This window comes from Ictalurus punctatus, chromosome 6 (assembly GCF_001660625.3).
Source record: "Ictalurus punctatus breed USDA103 chromosome 6, Coco_2.0, whole genome shotgun sequence".
NCBI classification, from domain to species: domain Eukaryota; kingdom Metazoa; phylum Chordata; class Actinopteri; order Siluriformes; family Ictaluridae; genus Ictalurus; species Ictalurus punctatus.
Genome location: NC_030421.2, coordinates 1,500,001 through 1,525,496, shown reverse-complemented (window position 1 = coordinate 1,525,496; position 25,496 = coordinate 1,500,001). Strand labels below are relative to the sequence as shown.

At 43.7% G+C, this 25,496-nt stretch overlaps 1 protein-coding gene across 3 annotated transcripts in view; it reads right to left on the bottom strand.

Annotated features, from left to right (window-relative positions):
* The window catches only part of dachd (dachshund d), a 119,886-nt gene that overhangs the window by 50,553 nt on the left and 43,837 nt on the right, over positions 1 to 25,496 (bottom strand). For 2 of the 3 annotated variants that reach the window (XM_017470342.3, XM_017470341.3), the window contains exons 2-3: positions 7,197 to 7,312; positions 1,605 to 1,706 (exon numbers count right to left, since the gene is read on the bottom strand). In XM_017470342.3, the coding sequence (XP_017325831.1) occupies positions 1,605 to 1,706; positions 7,197 to 7,312 (218 nt within the window). The remainder of the gene's footprint in view (positions 1 to 1,604; positions 1,707 to 7,196; positions 7,313 to 25,496) is intronic. The other variant, XM_017470343.2, reaches the window with a different exon arrangement.

The following is a 25,496-nucleotide window of genomic DNA, read 5'->3' as shown; positions in this document are numbered from 1 at the left end:
ACAGGGTGTCCAAAAACTCAGGAACCGATGGGAAGGTGCTCAGATCCAAATATGTTGAGCAAAATCGGCAAAAACAAGATACAGTGGCTGAGGAAATGTGGAAAGCGTAAGAGTGAACATGCGTTGTCAATCATAAATACAAAAAACCCGCCAAAAAAACAATCAGTTTTCGACTTTTCAGACGCCCCGCAGACCGCCATTAGACGTTTATTTCGGTCCTCGCCATCTCCTCGATGTATCTCATTGTACGAGTCGTTTTATATATAAATTCTTTCCTGCTTTTATGCTACGCCGCGCTACATTCGACAGCTATTTCCGTCTTCGGTCTGATTTTTAAAGTACAGCGCTGGTGTTTAAAGGTGATGGTCAAGACGCTATTGATAAACCCCGTCCTGGATGCTTTTACGAAAAGGGAAAACGTGACGACGTCAAAGGTGTGAACTACATGCAGAACATCTCAGAGCATGAGCGGGTGCTTTGGCCATTTCTGAATGCTGTGCGTAAATATTCACATAACTTTCGGTAACGTGAGCCGTTATTTAGAAAAAAAACTAATTTGTCCGTTTCGTCTCACGTACCGTTAAAAATTCCAAAATGATAACATCGCGATACAAGTGCGGTGCATCAGCAGCTGACGCCTATCGTCCCGCTCGTCTCATCCCGTTCGGATGCGGACGACTGGTAAATTAATCAGCGCTCGGCTGTCACGTTTCACCGACACGACTCGACGGAGCCGTTAGCGCTCGTGCGTCCGTGGGCTAAGCGCGCAGGTCTGGAGAGATCGAGCATGTGGCATTAGTACACCACCCCGCTTCCTCAGCAGCTGATAGGCAGATGGCGCTGGGCACTGTGTGCAGCTTGGGACGAAGGTGCATCTCATTTCCTGGCCTTGTTTGCATTTTAGAATACATCAGGACCATATTGACGTACAGTATACATGATGTCAGAGCGGCCACACTCGTTTGCTAGCACGCGCTGCTGTTCCATATGCATGCCCCCCTGGCCGCACGTGAGCTGGGTGAGAGAGTGCTACTCCTCGCCGTAATGGATGTGGCCTCCAGTCCAGCTGAAGGTCAGCTTTCATTTACGTATAATCAGACAGAGTCAACTGTTTTCTAAATAACATGCATGGCGGAAAAGCGGGCGGGGAGGTGCAGGGGTTGGGGGGGGAGGGGGGGGTAAATAATCAGTTCTAGGATGTTTTGTATGATGAATTTGGCCATTCAGGTATTTTAGCAGCCTTCTTATTGGAAATCACACCACACCTCAGCAAGCCCTCACCTTATTTAATACGATCTCAGGATGACCAAAGTGTGAATGCTATCCATAAACAGATTACCCGAATTTTCCGCTCGAATTAGCTAGAGTTCTCTGTGTACGCATAAAACGTGCTAATTTCTATTAACAGACACTGATTACCACCCGAAAACAGACTCAGTAGTCGTAGCTCTCCTGTAACGGCCATCCCAAATCTGTCCACTCTTTATCCAAACATCCCACTCCTTCCTCATGTGCGCTCATTAGCATGCATGGCAACAAGTGCAGAGATTGCACTGTTTAGATTTATTTATTTTTTTTTGTGGATTTTTTTTGGTAAAAGTCACCTTTAAATAGCAGCTCTCGTGAATGGTCTTCGTGTCCACGGAGGAATCTCATCAGCCGTAAACAAACAGCCGAGGTGTCCGGCAGTCCGGGAGGGGAGTCGCCTCACAAATAAAGAATTGCATGGTACTGTCAAAGTGTGCACCAAAACAGCAAATAATGGAGATGGGGTCTGATCATGGCCCTTGAAGCAGCTGTCATATTAAATAATAATGAAGGATCTATTAATATGCAAAGGAACCAGCAGCAGACTGGCTTAACGCTGTCATGCCTCGGCATATTGTCAGAATGTTCATTATTAATTAACATGCAAGCTGCCCCATACCTGTGCAATGTCAGAACATTCTTCTAACAAATACTGAAAGTATGTGCCCCTTCTACTAATAGTGTAATTAAATTAAAATCAGATTAACTTCACATCAGTACACAAAAGAGTGACTCAGTAGCGGCAGTGCTTATCTACTGCCTTTTCAGCCCTTAATAAAGACGGAAGCCAAATCGCGCTAGATTTATCAAACGCCGAGACAGAAAGGGTGCAGCGGCATTCCAATGCGGAGTTCGGGGATGGGCGGAGAAACGTGAACAACGCAACACGCTCGTTTGCACGGCAAACCGCTGAACTATCGGTCGCATGTAAACTACCGCTCCTGCCACGGACGGGACAGAGGAAGCCGGATTTAATCTGACTGATGTGTTTATGACAGGGTAATTTCACATCTGGAAGGAGGAATATGTCGAGGTCGAAGGACACACAACATTTCATTAACCCCATCTGACGTGGGCTCTGTGGCGGTCGGCCGCTGTCCGGTTCCTGACGGGAGACGGCCGAGAAAGATAGAGAGATAGGGATACACTTCAGCTTTCACGTTCATCCATATTTGCCCACGTACGCTCTTTTAATCTGGATCGTCATTGGGTTGGTAGCACTGCGCAGCCTGGTAATACAAAGAGATTCGGGATGAAAATATTTCAAAAATATTGGGACTTAACACGGTTTCAGAGATACGTTAAGACTAGCGTATTTTGGTCAACCAGATTGGTGAAAAGATTCCGTGGGATGACGTGCCACTGGGCATCTGATGCCCCCGTCCGCTTGCATACGAATTACTGTCAACACATCTATTTTTGGTCATAGCTCCACATGAAAGCAGCACGGTGGGGAAATGTTCATACTCTCTTTTCACTCTTTACAGGGGAAAATGTATGTCTTTGAAAACGTCGATACGCACGCTTATCGGTGTTTCGCATTCGTTATGCATGTGCCGGGACTCGTATTTATTATGGCGGCCGACCGGTTTTGTTACGCTGCGGTAATCGGGTGCTCATCCGACGATGTCTTTGCAGTTGAGTTTAGCTAGTGCTCCGGAATCAAATGCAGAAATCTGTGCACTTTGTATTTAATGTTTAAACACTAGGTCGAATCCATCCATCATTCCATGTCATTGTGATTGAGATTTTTGTTTTTTACTTTTTGCCACGTGGTATGTAAGATCAGAGATGGAACTCTGGACTAGAGTTCCCAGCAGCCACTGCACCATCATGTCTCATGACCGCCTTCGTTCACGTTAACGAGGACTCACGGGTACTTACAGCACTACACCGGTTGCGTTAAGCTTGTCTTATTTTGCCGTCGTTACGTTGCCTGGCTTTATTTCAATTAAATCTGCACTTGCGTCCTACTCGCATTCCGTGTCGTGACACCATGAGGGGAACCTCTGGCCATGTGGGTGTTTTTTCTGCATGTTGCCTTTGAGATCATTTACGACATACTGTACTATCCCTGATCTGGCATGTTCGAGTGAGCAAATCGTTTGAGGTTTTCATGTGGAGATATTTTCCTTCATGTGGACAGAATTTAAATTTTTTTTTTTAAAGGGATGAAATCCACCTTTTCGGTATCCGCACACATCTGGACGGGGCCTGGGAGTGCGGCACCTGTGGTACTGAGGTCTTCCTAACTCTTCACGAGAGATAATTGTGCGTACGCACTAACAAGGTGATTTTAGCATTTAAAAGGGAGTACGTTCATCCTTCCGAGAATCAACAGGGAGAAACATGCCCTCCTTTTCCCACAGCCCAAGCTGAAAATAAAATAAACAGCATGCAACATAACTTTAATATAACGGTGAATGAAAGCTCCGTGTATACGTTCTGGCAGATCACTTAGCCTGGAGCACGCTGCAGGTTTCCATGCTGTCTGATCATTTTCGAGATTCAGTAGGGACATTTTTTTTTTTTGCCATTTAATTTGTGTTAAATGGAGTCACCTGATCAAAACTGAAAGGGGCAGGGTGTAAAGCAGCAGGGCGCGCTTTTAACAACCCGTCCTGTAAGAAGAGGATGACGTTCTGCAGAAGAACGTCTCGAGATCTGTCTTAACTGCAACTCCACAGCTGAAATATCTGGCAGGGTCTCATTAGAAATCTTTCATCGAATGTGCTGAGAGTGAAGGATTACAGATATGGCACGTTATAACCGCTTCTGACACTTCATAAAGAATGAATTAACGGTGTAATGGCACGTGCTGTAGTACTTGCGACGTTGCCAGATAAGCAAATTTGCAGTAGTTAGTCTCTATACGGCGTGATCCCGCAGCTGTGTGACACATCGAAGACGACGGTGAGCAAATGTAATCCGCATCGTGTCCACGAATACAGAGGGGTTTAAAATATATATATATATATATATATATATTCATTGCCAAAAATCCCAAACACTAATGATTTAATCCACGAACAGGACACCTTCTGATCACATGTCTCTTTTTGCTCGGATACAGACATACGTATACTTCCACAAACAAGCCTGTCTTGCTTTGCTGTATAAAAACGATCTTAGTAGGTATTGAATCCATATCCTCGCGTCTGAAAAGCGCGTCCTTCTCCTTACGCCTGGTCGATATGACGCTTTTCCAAGAAGCCAGTGTGCGGATTATATGTACCGTGTTGGCAGTAAACGATATTCGAGAACATGGCATGGTTTAGCATGGCACTGTATTGTAATCTCACAGGGTTTTATTCAATAGTTTGGTTTAGGATACGACACGAACACGTTGTGCAGTTATTTCGTCTGCACCAGAACGAACACGCTGGGTCAAAACCTTGCACTGCATGCTAAGCTAAGCTAATTCAGTTCTCGCTAATGTATTCCGCTTCTTGTTCGGCTCAATTCTTAGATATATCCAAGGGGCTAAATCTTCTCACGTGAACGCATGCTAGTCACCGCGTCATTATTTCTCATAGGGCTCGAAATAAACGTGGCGTTACGAAGACGATTATCTCCAGCCACGTATACGCACCCGAGCTATCAAACAACCCTGAAATGCTAACATGCTGCCGAATTAGGGAATTAGCTGTCCATTAAATATTTTGACAATGCCATGCAGTGACAGTTTAATGGTAGACGTCCACACCATGCTCAAGATTTTTATTAGATAGATCTTCACGTAATGGAACCGGGCCGATGAATGATTCATTTCGGTTGTGTAACATAGATCATCGCTAGGACTCTTAGCATTAGCATTACACCTGTAATCGCATTCCTGCTAGGGAAGGTTGTAAATAACGCGCTGTCTTGCAAAAGAGCTGAGCGGCAGATTCATTAGTGCGATAAAATCAACTCTAACAAGATTTTTTCTTCTTTTTTTTTTTCAAGTAATAAATCGTAACAAAATAAACAAAGGAATGATTTTCTTTACATTAAGGTTCCTTTAACTAATATCACTGATTTCCTTTTTATTTATTCCAGTTCATATTATCTTTGAACTTCCATTCGTTTTAGCTGTTAATACAACATAAACATCAGGGAAGTTATGAGCATGTGCGTAAAGGATGTTAATTTGCTGATCTGGGGTATTCAGGCGTAAATATCGGGCCTCACGTCAGCGTCAGTCCAATCTTGGTTGTTAACAACCACAAACGTGAATTAAGTTGGTTGTTCATATTAAATTCAATTCAATTTGATTTATAGAGCGCGTTTAACAGCGGACGTCGTCTCAAGACGGCTTTACAGAAACGTATAAACACGGGATGGAGATTTTAAGCGTGTGAATTTATCCCTATCGGGCGAGACGGTGGTGACGGCGGTGTGGAAAAACTCCCTGAGATGATACGAGGAAGAAACCTCGAGAGGAACCGGACTCAGAAGGGAACCCGTCCTCGTCTGGGGAACTCTTTGAAATGTTGTACGTACTCTACATCCTGCAATACAGTCTGTGCACTGCTGGTCACGTCACTTTTTTTCAGGTTTGTAACTGGACGAGTACTGCAGTAGGGCGAGGGCGTGGCCTCTTTTCAGCTTCCCTACCAATGACAGCACAGGAATGTAATAACGGTTCAACTGTTCAGAACCATGAAGCCTTTCTTACTGCCTGACAACCTTTTGCAGAGAGAGTTGTCGCTAAATAAATAAATAAATAAATAAATAAATAGAGGGAAGAAGAACGATCCCATCACATGTAAGCACAAAAAGCTGACCTGTCGGCTGGACAGATTTGAATGTGGAAGTCTACGTTCGTACGGTATGCGAGCGAAATGAATCCCGATCACGGATTAAATCATTGCGCCCTCGTCTTTCGGCGGTCATTTAAACCCGTGACGCGTCCTACTTTATAACACCGTGATGCTTTTCTCCAAACTGAAATGTCAGGATCAGAGCACCTGTCATCCTATTGAACGCAAGGACTGATATTGGGTTTTTTTTTTTGTAGGGGGTGTTTTTTTTTTTCACGGTTACGGTAGCGTTGCGGTAAATAAGAGCGCGGTCCTCTCGTTCCGTTCGATTCGAGTGCCCTCTGAGTGTCTGTTTCCAAACTGATAGGCTGACCCTGCTCGGATGGAGAAGGGAAGAAAGTCAGCGATGTACCGATGCCAGTGTTTGGAGATTGCTGCCTAGTCTGTGTGCTGGGATGGCATTCCAAATACACCCACAAGCACCGGATCCATTATCGTTTACGAAGGAAAATCTGCAAGTGCTGTGAAAACAGGAGGGCGGCCCTTTCACGTCGCAAAAGCAGACGAAACGGGGGAAGAAAATCGGAATAAATCGAACGATCGCAATGTTAATGCGATTATTATACGAAACTGTAGGTGCGAATGTTGTATTAAGCTCGAATTAGTATTAAAGACAGGCAAAAATCTGAGAAGCCAATATGCAAATTCGTCGACTTTCTCGCATGCAACATCAAAGCTGACCCAATGAAAACCAGCTGCAAATAGAACAAAAGCTTCCACTGTAATAAGACCTGCTCGAGGGGAACTAAAGGCACATGCAGCTGCTGTTGATTCTTGTGGCGATAAGCTTACTTTCGTATAGCCGCCTATGTACATGTACAAGCAGTGTGGATTTAATCGGGCTAATTAAAATCCACTCAAGGCGGAATGCGGCATCTAGCGAAATGGTCTTGGAGAAACGAACTCTCCGCTCGAATTTATCCTGCCTTATCTGACGCAGGTGGAGGAGAGTAGACAGCAGAGCAGTGTGAATGGTCAGCCGGTATGACTGGTAGCCTGGGTGCCGCTGTCAGTTTAAGCCGTGTGCCGTTGAACAGATGACCAGAAGAATCCCTGAGAGGATGCACGGGCCAAGTGTGTTACCTGTAGGGGGAATCATTCCCGGAGACATGAGGCCCGGCACTGAGTGAGGCATTATGTGAGGATTCTCTGGAGATGTAACACTCTGGGTCCTCTTCGGAGGCCTCCCGGGTCTTGAGCTAAAACAAAAGTGACGATGGGGGAGGGGTTAACACAGGGGGTGAGAGGCCAGAGAGAGAGAAACGGATGGAGGGAAAGCAAAAGAAAAAAGAAAAAAAAAAACGAACAAGGAGGGGAAGGGGGAAGAAGACGAGAGGTTAGTGTTAACATTCGGACCACTCCGCAGCACAATCCCATTCCAAAGCTAACACGCACTGTAAATAAATTTCTTTTCAAGGACGGTTGCTTTCTGCAGCTCGACATAATAGACTTCCATAACTAATTAGATTACATGCAGGAATTCATTCCCTTTATTGAAGATCAACTACTTTTTGATGCATAATTCATAGGCTGTACCTCGTTACCTACTCCTCGGTATTAATATCCCTACACTATTCGAATTGCCTCGTTTGCATATGCTAAGATCGGGGAATGCTGCTTTCGTCCTGGAAATTACAGGTTAACTTCTTATAATTATTGTAGGCAGGCCACTATTGATTTATGAGACTTTTAAAACCCAAATATGTGTAGTTCTTGTAATGAATGATATGTTAAGGTTCTTCAGGAAATTAAAAGGCACTGGCTGCCTTAGGAAATGTTCTGCTTGCTTGATTTAATGTGAGACGTAGCTGGAAGGTAGTGTGACAGAATGATTCAGGCCTGTTGTACATTCATGATGGGAACTTTTATTACTGCAAATGAGTGACCAAGCGATGATTAATGACAGAACAAGCTCAAGCTCAAGCTGATGGCGGGAAAAATGCCCCTCCAAGCTGATTCGCAAATACATCTCGCTCGTTACGATAGTTATTGCGTCCGCGTGCAGAGATTAATATAATCACATCGGAGGCATTTGAGAAAGCAAAACAGCGTCTGCTTATGCGGAATGGCGGAAAGCACGTCGACCTGATGTCGACCTGTAGACATGTAGACGGGGGGAAAAAAAAAAGACACGGAAAAAGAAAACACAGCGGGCTCGCTGGTTAGGAGCTACAAGGAACGATGTCAGCATGTCGTGCACATACACGACTTTGAGATACAAAGGATAAAAGTAGGGTGGGGAAAAAAATAACGGATTAAATGCATTTAACGTCATCTACAGTCACGATAAAGCGTAAACACTTTCTAAACACGATATATCACCCCTTTCCAAGTTACAGAATACTACCCCTTTGATTCTTGGTCTAGGACTGCAGGAACCTACAGCACACCGAGCTTGCTGTAGGGACTGTTTTAGTAAACGTGGTGAAAAAAGGTGAAGAAGTAAAGCAAAGCATGTGCGTACAGGCGGCCATATCACACGATTGTAGTCACAACACAATTTCGGATACTATTTTACAATCATACGGGTCCAGATTCAGGGTTTGTATGAAAAGAAACCTAGAAACTCACAAGACAAGAGACACGCCGATTTTTTTTATTATAGATGCCGCTCTGACAAACCAACACCAGCCTGAATGGAGTGATATTTTAGAAGGTTTTCTGCATGCAAGAAGGAAAGATATTGGAATTCTTATCCAAAACAGCCACAGTACACCTGAACATCCCTGAGTTACGCTTGCACATGCACATTTCACCAAAGATCAGCCAGTAACTCAGTCAGACAGACAGATCATCTACACAGTCAGACAGATAGACAGTCAGTTAGACCGACAGACAGAGAGCCAGACAGTCAAACAGCTAGACAGATAGTCAGACAGGCAGACAGACAGATAGTCAGTCAGATCATCGACCAGACAAACAGACAGACAGACAGACAGACAGTCAGTCAAACAGCTAGACAGATAGTCAGACAGAGAGATACTCAGTCAGATCATCGACTAGACAGACAGAGAGACAAACAGACAGATAGTCAAACAGATCATCAACTAGACAGACAGTTAGACAGACAGTCAGACAGTCAGACAGTCAAACAGCTAGACATATAGTCAGTAAGATCATCAACTAGACAGACAGACAGTCAGATCATTGACTATACAGTCAGACAGACCTTCAGTCAGTCAGTTAGACATACAGACAGATAGACAGACAGTCAGTCAGATAGACAGTCAGTCAGCTCATCAACTAGACAGACAAACAGACAGTCAATCAGTTAGACAGACAGACGGATAGTCAGACAGTAAAACAGCTAGACAGATAGTCAGACTGGTAGACATACAGCGATATAGTCAGACAGACAGTCTGTCAGATCATTAACTAGACAGACAGATAGTCATACAGACAGTCAGACAGATCTTTGACTAGACAGACAAGTAGACTGGCAGACAGACATACATTCAGTGAGTTAGATCGACAGACAGACAGACAGACAAGCAGATAGACAGATAGATAGTCAGTCAGATAATCGCCTAGACAGACAGATAGACAGACAGTCAGACAGCTAGAGAGATAGTCTGTCAGGCAGACAGACAGACAGAAAGTCAGACAGAAAGTCAGAAAGACAATTAGTGAGTATAAACTGGTCCTGATGATATCTGTTTAACAAGTATAGAAATGAAGTCTGCCTTCATTTAAAAAATATTTTTATATTCACTCTCCAGGCTTCACTGCTGCACTGAACAGCTTTCCAGAACATTTACTCATTAACTGCATGGATTTCTTTACCAGGTACACCCCAGGTGAGTGAGTCACTAAGAGCAATAAAAGAGCTGAAATTTGGATATTTGAAGTCTCTCATAAACCGTAGGACTAAAGAATTTCTGACAATATTTTCCTATTTCTCTTTCCTATTTATCAACAGACCATCCATCCATCCATCCATCCATCCATCCATCTTCTGTACCGCTGATCCTACACAGGGTCGCAGGGAACTCGGCACACAGGGCGGAGAGCACCCCGGACGGGGTGCCAATTCATCGCAGGGCACAGTCGTACACCCATTCACACACTACGGACAATTTGGAAATGCCCGTCAAACTACAATGCACGTCTTTGGCCCGGGGGAGAGAAACTAGAGTGCCCGGAAGAAACTGAAGCTGAAGCATGGGAAGAACATGAACTAAAATCCCATCAACTTAATAAGCCACTACGTCTTTCGGGTCGATGATAATAACTCCACATTCTGTGAAAGAATGACTGATTACACCGAAAGATATGAAAATATACTCAACCATACAGCGATCGCCAAGTGTTTGGACAGACACTATTACTATTACATCGCTTTACTTGCTCGGATGTCTTTTTTGCTCCGCCTTCATTAAACAGCAGATTTCAGGAAGTGATTGAACGGGGCCTTCATGGAGTCAAGGTCTGATAATACTTTTATCAGTGACTAAACCGAGTCTCATTTTCATGACCAAGAGCAAGGCCCAGAAAACGGCGGATCTCCGCAGAGACTCAAGGCCTTTTTAAGGCTCACTTATTCGCATTCCATTCTACTCTATCATGCGCATCAGTTTTGCACATTTAAAGACTGGGCAGATGAGCTGCGTTTCATTACATTTTATCATGTTTTATTCCTGACAGCCATGAAATTGAAACGGAAATTCTTCATTCCGCTCACTAAAACAAGAGAGGCCATAAACTCGGGGCAGTAGCCTCATGAGTGAACACTTCTCCATCGCGCCGAGCCTGAGGCCATTCAGAGCACTGTACAAGGTTTATTATCACAACGCCATCCTCACAAAACAAAGGACAACAGAAATATAGACTGAACCAGACTCCTTGATTCAGGAAACTGCAACGCATGGGATAGAGCTATTGCTAAAATTCTATTAAACAAAGGGGTTTGTTTTTTCTATCGAAGTCAACGATGGGTATCGCGTGCCTCTTTTGTTTTACATTTACCTAAATGACAGCAGTGTCTTAAGGGGTAAACATGAAAGCAGGCCAAGAGATGAGCTTGCATTTTCTTTATTAAAGTAAGGAGTGGATCGCGTGTGTTTTTTTAAAAAAAAATTTTCATTTTTGCTTGTCGCGTGAAAAGGGAACATGCACGGCAGAATCCTCCGCCCAGTAAAAAATGGCGTACCTGCTCCCACAGCACTATCACTTTGATCTTCTGAGGGCAATCGCTCGTGGTTTTGGTGCCATCGGGTCAATGTACCGGGCTGAATTATTTATGGAAAGTTTCAGAAGTGCGCACGCGATGATGATTGGTCGTTTTCCCGCTCAATAACAAAAAAGCAAGGTAGCTGAAACGGACGGGAAAAAAAAAATCCACATCGACTTGAACTTCAGCAAGAGCTCAGGACTGGGAACAAATGGGGTCGTTTAATGTGAAAGCAGTGCTAATACATGGGTGCGACATGTCACTCGGTGGACGTTTAGACTCTTCGGCGTGATCCTGAGCTCAGGTTACGGGCTGTGCAGGTGTTTTGCATGTTCTCTGCATGTCCATGTGGGTTTCCTCCTTCTTCCCACATCCCAGTTCATCCAAGCAGGTGGACTGCTTACAGGAAATCGCCCCTTGGTCGGCCTCGTGCCCAGGATAGGATTCGGATCCACCACAACCCTTTGTGGGATGAATATATACGTCTCATATACACAACACTGGACTAAAAAGTTGTTTATGAGAAAACCATTACATTATATCTGACTCGCATTCAACGTGAAGTGTCTGTGCTGCATGACAAACTTCCTTCATGCACAGCTGACTCCATATGAAATAGCTGATATTATATAATAATGTGCCGAAAAGCATACCAAATGATTTTTACTGGATACTGTAGTCATATCACCGGCGTTCTCTATTCTCTGCCACGTTTCTGCAGCCTCTGTATAAACTACTGCCTACCAAGAGCAGGAGGAGAAATGGATTATTACAGACGGAGCAGACAATTTGTCAAGCTGTTGGTACTGAATTCTTAAATAGCCTGGCACAGAAAAATCCTGAAAAGTAGGCCATTATACCACAATGATTGTTCATCGCCTCCTCCTCTGACTGAGGTACTGTACAGTCTGATACTGTAAGGCTCTCTCGTCATCATCAACGCTTCTTTCAACCATATCTGATAAGGAAGGATGTATGGATCTGGTTCGTTATTATATATTATCTTGTAGTAACTGATCCGACTCTCTGCAACGATGCGCTCACGAGTCATACAGAAAGTCACAGATGTGAAGGAGATGTGCTGCATGATCATTCAAGACCCTTTTTGAGAGCAGATATGTGTCATTGTTTTGGTAAACGATGAGCCAAGGTTACACGTGTTAAATGTTACAAAGCGCTGAAGATATGTGAGACGTGTTGGAAGGACGCATCTTCCTTTCATTCCAATTACTGAGTCTATTTTTTTAATGGTTTAATATATTAACATCACGTATGTGATGGAACACGGAACCTCACAGAGCTAAGGGCTTCACTTGTATCTCATATGTACAGTTCGTTTTGTGATGGTGAAGGTGTATATGGCATATCAGTGGACCGGGAAATCATAAACTCTGAGCCTATCAGGATTGCAGATACTGAAGCTCACTGCTGGATCAATGCATCCCTACTCACATTCTGTTCAAAATGGAATACTGGATTTTTTTAAAAATATATACATTTTTGTTCATTTAAAGTCAGTATCCTGCAAAAAATGGCTCCATGGAAGAGAGGCGAGGTGAAAACCACTGCTGACCCAGAAGAACATTAAAACTCGTCTGAAATTTGCCAAAACACACCGTGATGATCCTCAAACCTTTCGGGAGAATGTTCTGTGGACTGATGAGTCGAAAGTGGAACTGTTTGGAAGACAGGCGTCCTGTTATATCTGGCGTAAACCAAACACCGAATTCCACAAAAAGAACATCATACATGTACCTACGGTCCAGCATGGTGGAGGCAGTGTGATGGTGTGGGGATGCTTTGCTGCTTCAGGGTCTGGGCACCTTGCGGTAATTAAGAGAAAGATGAATTCTGCTCTCTACCAGAAAACCCTAAAGGAGAATGTCCGGTCTTCAGTCCGTAAGATGAAACTCAAACGTAACTGGATTATGCAGCAAGACACCGATCCAAAGCGCAGGAGTGCGTCCTAGTCCTAGAAGAACGTGAAAGACCGATCTCCAGTTATCGGAAGCGTTTGGTTGCAGTCATTGCTGCTGAAGGTGGCACAACTGGATTCTTGGTTTAAGGGGGCAATTAGTTTTTCACATGAGTGATAGGTGTTGGAAAACTTTTTTTTTTTTGCTTCAATATAAATAAATAAACAGAAACTGTATTGCGTCTTTACTCAGGTTGCCGTTGTTTTATGTCGTATTTCGTTTGACTACAAATGATACCTTTGTACTTTTTTTTTTTCCCCCTCTCTCAATGATTTCCATCTGACCAATAACATCTGAAACCCCCGAGCCCCAAAAATCCGATCAGTCAGAATATTATTACGACGCGGACACGCTGAGAACTGCACGCCGCTGACTGGGGCGGCTCCGACTTCAGCGAAAGTCCATTGATTTATGCTGTTTGTCATCGGACAAAAAGTAAGAAGGTTAAATAAGCAAACACCTTTCTTCTGTCTGTGTTTACTCTCCAATCACAGAGCGTAGATTTCTGGCTCCAATTTAACAAACATAACACACAGCTCTTGCCCCCGGGCCTGTAAAGTTCAAAATATGCTCCAAACGTAGGAATTCTCTCCTTTTTTTTTTTTTGTTTTGCAACCCTGGTGAAAAGAAAATAGCGGTGAACTTTCCCTGAACCGTGCTTCCTTTAATGGCCTCGCTCCATGTTGACCTAGGAGTTCACTTTGGAACACGATCCTCCCAAAACCCACCACACTGCTAAAGCAATCAGATTACAGCCACACACAATACACTTCTATTTCAATACCTCGATGCAATAACCAGCAATAATTTAATACACCCTCTCATCTGTTTTTCCCCTTCCATTTGTTTTAAACAGGAAAGGTGATATGAGGGGAAACGCTGCTTAGCACTTAGCAAAACACATTTTAGGTCCTGTGTGATAAACGTGTGCCACGTCGACTCTATTTAGACCGAAGAGTGACGCGCCAGCAGGATGTTCAGCATGGAGAACCTCTAATAATATATAACCGGTGAAAATGGTGGGCTCAGATGCCTGATAGAGACATATTTTGACATCCCTGGGTGAAACGTTAACCTCTAGTCAGCGCTTGTTCAGCCGGAGTTTACCGAAAGAACACCTCGCTTTGATTCGCTTCAAATGGAGCAATTAACCTTTCTTGCCTAGCTTTTGTTTGCCGTGTGGAAAAGGTAAAGATGAAGATATTTATTCCATTTACTCACAGTGTACCAAAACAAGCAGACGAATCACGGCGTCCGGGCCTCTGTAAATACAGCTTCTACCGGAATCCCGCCAATCAGGCCTTATAAAATATTAACCCGATGTCGTTGCCCTTTTCAAATCTCTCACACGGAATGTCCTAATTGTTCCTTTTCTTTATCTTACCCCAGCAGAGAGTAAATAAATTAACAAAATAGCTTTTTATCACATCACCCCTTCAATAACCTTTTAACTAAGGGATTATCACTGGTTTATTTTTCATTTCATTCCCAGCGATAGCAGGACATGCCTCATTGATTACTTCGCTCAGGTGGTGACCGGCACAGAAATCAAGGACTCGGCGAGCACACCGAAACGCTGCGGCCAGAGGAACACGTATTCAGACGAATCTGTCTAACTTTACACTGGACGCTGAAGTCGTAAGGCTTTATTCGGGTTGACGAGGCGCGGTAATCATTACCGTTCTTGTTTACTAGTGGCAGATGTTGGAATCATGACCATAAAGCAATAAGTGCTCTTTATTATATGGTATGGCAATATAACATTCCTACAAAGAACAAATTACACAGTACAGCACTGGGTCAAACAAGGGTTAGTTATATAAAAAAAAAAAATAATAATAATAATAATAAAAAAAAAGATTGTATATCTATATATAAAAAGTGCTCCAGATTGCACATGTTCTAGACATAGCATGCACGGTCAAGCATGCTTTGCTTTGCAAAAAAATCAAATAACTCTTTAATAAGACACACAGTCATGACGGCACCTGCATGTCTCCCAGGATGTTTTCAATATAAATTGTAAAAAAAAAAAAAAAAAAAAAAAAAGGGCAAAGCACTGGAATTCGGCATGTTACTTGACACTTTGTAGCTATCACACTCCTCTCGCACCTGTGTGCAGATGAAAAAGCTCACAAAAGAGGTCACTGTGGGCTACGTGCTCGCCCGCTCCTCTGCCACCACGGCATTCATCAACCCCGGCTCAGAGTTTTATCTCTGCCTTTATTTGCATTGAGCTGCTGTTGCTTTATCTCCATCGGCCTGCTCTCTCACACCTGTCACACAGCCCCCCTCAGCCAGGTAGCCGCTGCAGCCTTATCAGATCCAGATAGATGGATTAGAGCGAGCACTCCTTATAAAGCCCTATTTGCAAGGGTTTTTTTTTTTTTTCCCCCTGTTTTGTTTTGTTTTTATGAGCAGGAACAGCTGCATCCGCTGGTAACCGGTGGACTTTTGTGAGGAACAATACATTAGATAAAGTGTAGACAATCAAAGGCAGTGGTTACCTTCTGCGACAACGCTAACACTAACAACACCCAGCACCCGACTTTAATGTAGCTCACCTCCCTATCCTTCACAGGTCCAGCACTTGAAGTGTAACATTTACAGACAGAACGAGCGAACGGTTCTAAAAGTGCCCTTCCTGCTCCCTTTGTGTACTGCACTCTCTGATTAAAAAGTCACTGGGCAGAACCATCAGATTGGTGCCGCGGCTGCCGCAGAGGAACCCACGACCCAGTCGTTTTCCTTCCTTCCTCCTCCTTATTTACATGGCTGCGTCTATCACAAACCTCGGTCACAGCAGCTACAGATCAACAAACAATAGCCAATTAGTCTCGTTATCAGACTACTTAAGACAGATCTTGACTGAGCAAAGGCGTGGAAAAAAAAAAAAAAAAAAAAGAGTAAGATCTAAAAAAAAAAAAAAAAAAAAAAGAAGTGATAAACCGCTGCTTATTTTAATGCATCGTTAAAGGCCCAGTGCGAATTCTGTAATTGTGTTCCATAATTGTAAAGCTTAAAATTGTTTTGTATCAGTTCTATTACCACTAATAATGAGGCAGCGGCAGACGCTCCACATCCTGGGAATTGATGAAGAATGCCTAATTGGTTGACTTTTCCGTGCCTAATGGACGCTTCTCTTAATTAAAAAGATACTGCAGAAAATGTTATAAATCTGATACGGAATCAAAGAAAAAAAGGAAAAAAAAAAAGAAAAGATAAACGAAGTTAATCAAATGTAAGTAAATGAACAGTTCCAGGAAAGTCAGAGATTAGCAGATATGATTTCCAATCCCAATATTTATTAATTGCAGTCACTTTGCTTAACAAAACCGAACCGATCTTATCTTTAAAAAAAAAAAAAAAAAAAAACTGCGAGGGAATTTCATCTGAAGTGCTCTGACTGATCCGGAAGCTTCCATGAGCTGCAATGCATATGAAACAAGTCTTTAAAACAAGGCTTTAAAAAACTTACTAGTCAGGGTGCCTTTGAGGATATTTAATTAAAATCTAATCCTGCATTCATTAAGGCTCACATAAATTAAGCTGTCATTCATAAGATTTATGGATTCTCATTTGCATTTTGCATACAATTCATCAATTACTCAAGTATGAAAGGAGCACATTTCCCTTGGAGCTGCCTGCTGCCCTGCCAACATTTGAAATGAGAGAAAGAGCAGGACTGTCAGGCATTCGAAACAAACTTTCCTCACAATGTCTGTCTCCTGATTAATCTAATTTCCAAGGCATCCCTTTACAAGATTGTACACAGTCCAGCTGCAGTTTTCAATTATATCTCCTGTCCTCACTGCTAACTTTGAATGGGAGATAGATGTAGCGTAGGGCAGCTTTCCAACCCCTGGTCTGCTCCACACTGCGAGCCTGTTTACTCCCATCTTCATAAATTAAAAAAAAAAAAAAAAAAAAAAAAACGGAGAGTTTTCGAGGCGAATGGAAATTGCGTGGGGGAAGAAAACGCCGCCGATTTTATTCGGAAGCCTGTCAGGCAAAAGGCTTGGCATGTAATAATGGCGTGTTTCCGCTCACATTTCCATGCACCGGACTCTCAGACAGAACAGGAGGCTTCGCTCTCGCAAATATAAACCGACTCGTGTCTGGGCCACTGTGTGAGGAAACCGGTGCGGAGTAAGTGCTTAAGCCAAGCCAGGCGTGAATACTTCTAAGATAAAAGGTCAAGCAAAACAAACAAACGGCTCGCGAGGATGAAGAGAATTAATTGAGTCATTAATATGCATGGCTAATAAAGCTTGAAAGATCTGGCAGGAGGGGGGGGGGGGATCATCGGGGGCTATTCTCTCTTTAATGGCTCATATTTTCAGCATGGAGGGATCAAGGACATATACGTATCAATCTCTGGGAAAGGGAGAGAAAAAAAATTTAAATGGGGGCGGAGGACAGACAAACAGGTTGGCATAAACTCACTCAGTGAATGCTCATGTTATACAAAGCAGACAAAAACAAACTTGTTCTGCTGGGGAGATTAATTCCCCATTAATCCCGAATTCTGGCAGAAGAACAGACCGAGTGGAGTAAATGAAAGTCATCCTGAAGCGTACTTAATTGGTTCTCTGTAGTAAAAGAGCAGGATAACAGAGATCAAGAAGTAGTTTATTAATCCTTCCTATTGTTTTGTGAAACTGTCATTGAAAGTAACTTCAGATACAGCTGGTAGTTAAGACTTTAATGTGCTTTTAATATTAACGGAGGGCTGCAATTAAAGACTCGCCAAAACAATAGCACTCGACAAACCGTGTTTATTAATTCCTGCAATATGATTTCAGAATCAAAATGATTAACACACTGTGGCGGGCAAGTACAACACACACACACACACACACACACACACACACGACAAAATACGACTTGGCCCTGTGGTAAACCAGCACAGAGCAATCGCTTCAACGCAGGAAGGTTTAACATGCACACAGAATGTGCTGGAATGATGCCAAGAGTAGAGGACTGGGTTGTTGGTGTGACCATTAATAATAAATGTTAATGACTAATGTTTGTTCTCTGCCAGTGAAATGACTCATGTACTGCACTGCCTGTATAGGACTATAGTGTATGTCTATTAGGGATGGGCGATATGGATTTAAAACTCTATCGCGATATTTTCAGGTGTTTATTGCGATAACGATATCAGTGACGATATTAAACATAGTACCGTGCACCGCTGCTTCCTAGCTACAAGTCCTAGCGGTGATCTCGAGAGCCTCGGGAACACAAACACTGATCTAAAAGTAAAACTGTTTTACTGTAAACAAACCAGCTCCAGACTGTAGAGGTAGCTCGTCGTCTGGCGATAAACCCCTCCCTCGGATTCACGTCCGCCTTCCGCCGTACTCGTTTTCTCACGCTCCGCACGTGAGCTGCGAACGGGTCGCAGACCGTCGCACAGACTCATTCTTATTGTGGGGAGAATGTCTACCGGTATCTGGTAGACGATAAGATATCGCCCCGTCCCTACTGTTTATGTTACGTACGTCAGTTTGAAATCAGGGTTTTTCTCAGAAGTTTCTTTCCTATCCGTATTAATTCATAAAGAACACACAGGCTGATGTAGTTACGTCCACGCTGTGTATTAGTTCTCGTATTTTCCACCGCAAATTAAACTGTCCACGAAATTGCTTTGAACGAACCTACAGAAACAGTATATCAGTAGGAGGAAAGCTGAGGACTGATAAGATAAGGATCATCTGACCAAATGACCCAAAAACGTCCTAATGTTGGAAGCCGGTATGAGGCCCTGTTTACGCTAGCGTGCATTTTCGCTTTAAAACGCATAACTGTTGCTACGGTTACGCCTGTCCCCCCTTTACCCTCGTAAACGGAGAATTTCGGAAACGCAGAAGACCCCGGTTCGGTTTGAAAACTCCGGGCTCGCGTTTCAGTGTAAACGAAGACTTTTCAAAATGAAGGCGTGGCTTCGCCCAAATTCGCTCTCTGATTGGATCGTCGCGTATCCTTCCCCGATTCATCAAGCCCCTAACATACGACCGTTACACTACCTCGATCGTATACGCAACAACACGGAGAAGCTTTGCTGGCTTTGTCGTCAATATTATCCGCCGTAGTGCGTTCAATTCGGTGTTTTATAACGCTGCGGCTGCTGCACGCGCAAGAGGCGAGCTACGATTAGAGCGATCGCCAGCGCATCTCATTTCCAGCGGCGTAAACTCTACACGGAACGCCGGTTTGTTGCGTCTTCCGGTGACTAGCAACCGACTCCCTGTTTACACTTGTACGCGCGTGCCCAGTGTGCACGAATGGTCACGTGACCTGCGTATTCGGTCATTCCATCTTTATTTTTTCCCTTTAATCACTGTATTGTAATGCTGTGATAGATACACTGGCATTGATTTAATAGGTAGAAAAGTAAAAAAAAGAAAAAAAAAGAAAAAAAAAAAAGGTATGTAATTTAAGTCCGTATCTTTAAAGTAGTAGCATTTAAAGTATTTCTGCCCCGGTGCGGTATTTAAAGTGGAAAGGCCGAAGGGCTTCGGATCGTTTCAACAGATTTTTTCTCACAGGAAGCAGAGAGCATGAGCAGCATGAGCATGGCCCGGGATTTCCCATGCTTGGTCTGTTTTCCAAGATATCTAACATCGAAAAAGGCTAGGATATAATCATGAGCATAAAACATTAAACTTGAGCATAAGTCAGAAGGAAAGAGAAAACACACACACGCACGCACGCACGCACGCACACACACACCAGTGTTGGGTAAATTACTCAAGAAAAGTAATCCACTACAGATTACTAATCACTACTCTAAAATCGGACTGCGTCACTGATCACTGCATGCAAAAATGAATCAGATGACTAATTACTTTACTTTCAAAACCTTTCAAACCTACAAAAATACACCACAGAGTCAAACTCATCGTTCTTTCAGAAATTTTAGCGCCATGATCAGAGAGAGACGGATTTATCATAAAACCTGCCTCGGGTGTCGTCTACGCTAGTCCGGCGTCGCTAGCCGAGGGGAGACACAGCTAAGCTATCACTGTATGGGTTTAGCTGCTACAGCGCCGTGTAGAGTTCGTTATCTTTCCTTCTGCTCCGTTCAGATCATCTTCACGTAAACTGGAACTCATCTAGACGTTCACACGCCTCGTTCTCCTGCTCAGCATCAGATCATGTTACTGATTCAGTTTCAACTCCTTTACTAGCGTATATCCATTTCCCCCTCACACTGACCGTGAGCTAGCGTTTAGCAGAATTGAGAGACCGTCAGCCAATAAGACACGAGTATTTCCACGTGTTTTCCTGTAAACCCCGTCTGATTGGTCTCGCCTCCGTTCACCGAAGTCATAAAGTTAATATAAAGCACCACCGTCTTCTTTTTCTGACGTTCGGTTACGTAGAGACAAATTATTCGGGGCTAAAGAATAAAATCTCCAAGGCTACAGTCCCAAATGCCCAGGCCAGGTTACGCCCCTGACAACCGCGCCAAAGTGATTTATCTTAAAAATGCATTTTACTTAATATTGTTTTCTTAACAATAAACTTGTAACGCAAGTAACACAATACTATTGACATCAGTAACGGTCATCAAATTACCGTAACGCCTTAGACCCAAGTCTGACACACACACACACACACACACACACACACACACACACACACACACACACACACACACACACACACACACACACAGAGATAGAGGCAGAAATGGAGACATGGGTAGACTCAGAGCTCTGCATCCTCTTAGAAACAAACATTGTTAACGTCGAAACTAAACAGGAAATTCATAGTGATTAACGTTAATTGGACTGTGAATCGGAATTCTGTCAAACATTAAACACAAATTATCCGCTGTTTATTCTATTTTTTCCCCTTTTTAAAAAATAAATAATGAACCAAATGTAAATATTCCAGGGAGTCCACAAATGCTTGATGATGGGAGAGGAAGAGAAGTGTTTACATAAGAGCAGCGAGAGCTTTCTCAGTGCACAGCAAGGTTACGAGCTAGCCCCGGTCCTCTCAGATCCAGACCAGGAGGAACGGTGCTCCGTCCCAAGGGCCCGGGCTCGCACACCGCTGTGTTTGCATACTCGGATACTGTTTATGCAGATCCAATCATCTGCTCCGAGTCGACGGCCCCGATCAATTCGGCCGGCGTCATTTTAAACGCTGTTTACTGTAACGAGCTCGCAGACAACAAACACCGCACCCGGGTTCCCGACCGGATTTCTGTGTAAACGCTCCGGGGAATGACAGATGAATAAATCTGCTGGTATGTGATTCACAAATACATTTGTTTGTATTGATAAATCAGACCTATAGAGTGGTTGCACCGACTAAAGAGGAATCGAAGTGCGATCGAGTCATCGTGATGCTTCGTGAGGAATCCCCGACTGCGCCTACGATGGCGAACTGGTAAAGCGGTTAGAAGAACAAGGCGTCCACCCGGTCGGGGGAAAATGGAGGGAGTGGGGGCCGGCGGGTGGGCAAAGACAAATTGAATGTGGTGCAAAACAAGTTTACTTTCATCCCCGCTGACTGATTGGCATCAACGGCCAAACACAGCAGAACGTCAGAGAGGCAGGGCCTGTACTATTTAAACCCACAGAATGATAATTACTTCAGACAAGCTTTATCAGAGCAGCGGCTCCCCTCCGCAGCGCCAAGTAAATCACTTGCTTTATTCCTGGAAGCTGTAGATTCCATTAAAAAAAGCTTCACGAGGAGGGCAGAAAGTCCATTTAAGCCCAGCACGAGAGCAAATAGTCCGACTCAGCACATCTGTGCGCGACTGAAGCCACGTCCCCACACCAGTTGATGATATAATTCTTAATGTACGGCACAAGGAGACATAAATCTTGAAGAAGACATCACCTGCGATTTTTTTTTCGTTTTTTTTTTCTTTCTCGGCCCCCTTTCTCTCTCAGCCTTTTTTGATGAATTGTTTGCAACATCTCCACGACTAAAGCCTTCAACCTCTTCAAGCCCATGCCTCTAATAACTCGTCGGCACGAGTGGGGAGGGCACATGACAGAATGATGAATATCACAACAGATAGCTCCAATATGGCACAATTTTAGCAGATCAATATCGGGCTGCAATATAAGAAAAAAGGAGCAGATATGAGTCTACACAGTGTATTACAGATGAGGTACAGCTCTCCTCTCCGCTCTCGCGCCGGAGCTCGCCGTTATTTCGCACGCGTCTCGTCTGCCAAGGCGCTCGCAAACATCGCAGAAAAACTAATCCCGACTGCAAACTCTGTACAGGCATCTGCTCGAAATTAGTCGGAGTCACTGGCGTTTTGATTGACTCGCCTGGACAAGCTTAGTTAAACAGACACAACTGTGTTGCAGGCCGCTGGAACCGATTATTTGTGTAAACCGCCGCCGCATTGATGACTACCGTCGACTCGTAAGGTTACTGTAGCTTTAAGGATGAATATAGAGGACATGTCGAGTAATTAAAGTCAGATATTGTACATCTCAGATGTACTGACTCTTTATTTGATACATACGTTATTATTATTATTATTCAGCTGAAAAATTGTTCCACGATCGTGTCATCGTAATTATTTGAGCCGATCGTGATTGTTATCGATCAGATGGAACCACGCGGTGGTTTAGTGGTGAGCACGTTCGCCTCGCACCTCCAGGGTCGGGCGGGTCGATTCCTGCCTCCGTACAGCGTGCGTGGAGTTCGCATGTTCTCCCCGTGCTCAGGGGGTTTCGTCCGGGTACTCCACGTGGTCCAAAGACATGCGTTGTAGGCTGATTGTCATGTCTCAGTGGTCCACGGTGTGTGAATGGGTGTGTGAGTGTGTGTGTAATTGTGCCCTGAGATATTGGTACTCTATCCAGGGTGTCCCCTGCCTTGTGGCGCAGGTTCACTCGGCTCCAGGGTGTCCCCGCAAGCCTGTGTAGGATAAGTGGGACGGATAATGGATGGATGGATGGATGGATGGATGGATGGATGGATAAATCAGATGGTTTTTATGAGATTCCACAAGTATATTTTTCATATGGATGCATTTACTGACTCAAACCTAAGACGTCGGTAAACACAAGATTCATCAATAAGTCATATTTGAATTCTTCCTGCTGTAAAGCATTGATCTATAGACATATGGGATATGACCAGGGTTGCCAGATCTGTGCAGGAGGAGCAGCGGTATTAAAAGACATCGTTTTCCTGACAGTTCTTTATCCGAAATCGTTGGCCGGCAGAGGCAGCGGCAGCGGCAGACGCAGAGGAAGAGGCAGAGGCGAACTGGCTGCAGCTAATTCTCGCCAAAAAGTGGGGAAAAAAACTGGGTGGGGAAATGAGAATTTCAGCTTAGAACATCGAACAGAATATGTAATCAGCCACACTTTCCATTTACCCACCCTTATTCCGCGCCGACCTCCCACTGTTTGTGTGATCCTCCCTCAAACGTATAAGAATGTGCGGAGAAGCGCACAGTGCTTCCAGACTTTTAGTACATAATACAAAACACTCTCGCACAGTCCCATGTGATGGGCTTGAGCTTTAACAAATTTTCAATATTAACAGGAAGATTCAAATAGGATCTTGTGAGTATCATAAAAAAAATCGCTGATACCGTTTCCCTTAATCACGTCAACACATCCCGTGAAAGAGGTGAAAATCAAAGTCTAATAACCTCGCTAAAGTGCACCGATTCATCGCAGCGATACGGTAAGTACGAGAGTGACGAGGCACGAAAAAGGAACTGTAAATGCTTGTAATGCACGATATCTTCCCTCACCCGAGGGCAGCCGAGACGCCCCTGAGCCGTCCCTGCTAATCGGGCTTCACCACTGTGGGAGCTCAAAGGTTCTTTAAACGCTATTAATGGAGCACAGGATCCCTTGTGCAGCAGATTGATTAGAGCTTTTCATTAGAGATTGATAAACATTATAATAGGAAGTGGTGAAGGCCCGGTGTTGGAGTGTGACAGGTAGATTCTGGGTGTCAGCAAAAAGAGAACGGGGTCCGGTTCAGGACCTCAAAGACCAAGAAGAGACGCGAACCAGCAGAAGTACTACTGACTCCGTTTACTGTAGCGCGTGTATAGTTAGGAGCTTGGGATCGAGAGGTCAGACTTAGCAAATCTGTGTGTCTCGTGGACGGAAAGCGGTAAATTGTAAACTACTGGTAGCTTTCCTATTGGTAGCATTTTTTATGCTAACTAGCTGTTTTTGATTTCCCAGTCTCATTCAGAGTCTCAGGACTTTACTCGAGCGAATGAATAAAACGTCGACTAAACCTCCGTAATTCACATAAAGCGGATTTTAACGCGAGACATTGTCCGTGGTGTTATTATTCCGTGGACAGGAATACGATGCGTATTGTTTTCTTTAGGAATACGCTTCACTTCTATTTGTACAATGACTATTTTGCACTTCAAAACATGATTTGTTCTTCCTTCCCTTTAAATATTTGTATTAGACACCAGACAAGTACGCCTAGAATTGCATACTATTTTGCATAATAATAATAATAATAATAATAATAATAATAATCGTATAAGCAGCTTTTAAACATAAGCACTGAATGCGTCTCCCTCTTTACACTTAAGACAAACAGACTAAAAATAAAGCACTATTTAAAATGTGATGATGATGATGATTATTGTCGAAGGAATCGAGGAGGATTTTATATATCCTCTTCTAACACGGCACTAGCATGACGACGTTAGTCCAGTGTGTGTGTGTGTGTGTGTGTGAAATTTGGGACTTTTGTACCATACACTAATCTTTAAATGCTGAACAAGACAATTACGCCGGTTACACCATCAGTAATTGGTCACCAACACTGTTAATCAGTTAATGTCCCCTTTTTGCCAGCCAGGAAGGAGTATGGAGAGATAGATAATTAAAAACATGTCAGGTGAAAGTCCGGTGGTTTTACTCAGAGTATATGTTCTCACACTGCATGCTTTGTTCGTCTTATTAACCTTCCTGCTTCTCGGTGTGCCTTTAAATGAAATCTTTAGCCCTTTACATGTGAAATTAAAACTGCAGTCCCCTGAGCGCTTTTAATTATTCCTCTCCTGAAAAACTTCCTCTTTTGTCAGCCTGCTTTATTAGCAAAGCAGCCCACTCTCTCTCTCTCTCTCTCTCTCTCTCGCTCTCTCTCTCGCTCTCTCGCTCCCTTTCTCTCTCATGCTTCACTCCTTTGAATCTCTCCCTCCTTCTCTCTCTCTCTCTCTCTCTCTCTCTCTTTCCAGCGGCCCTGTTAAAT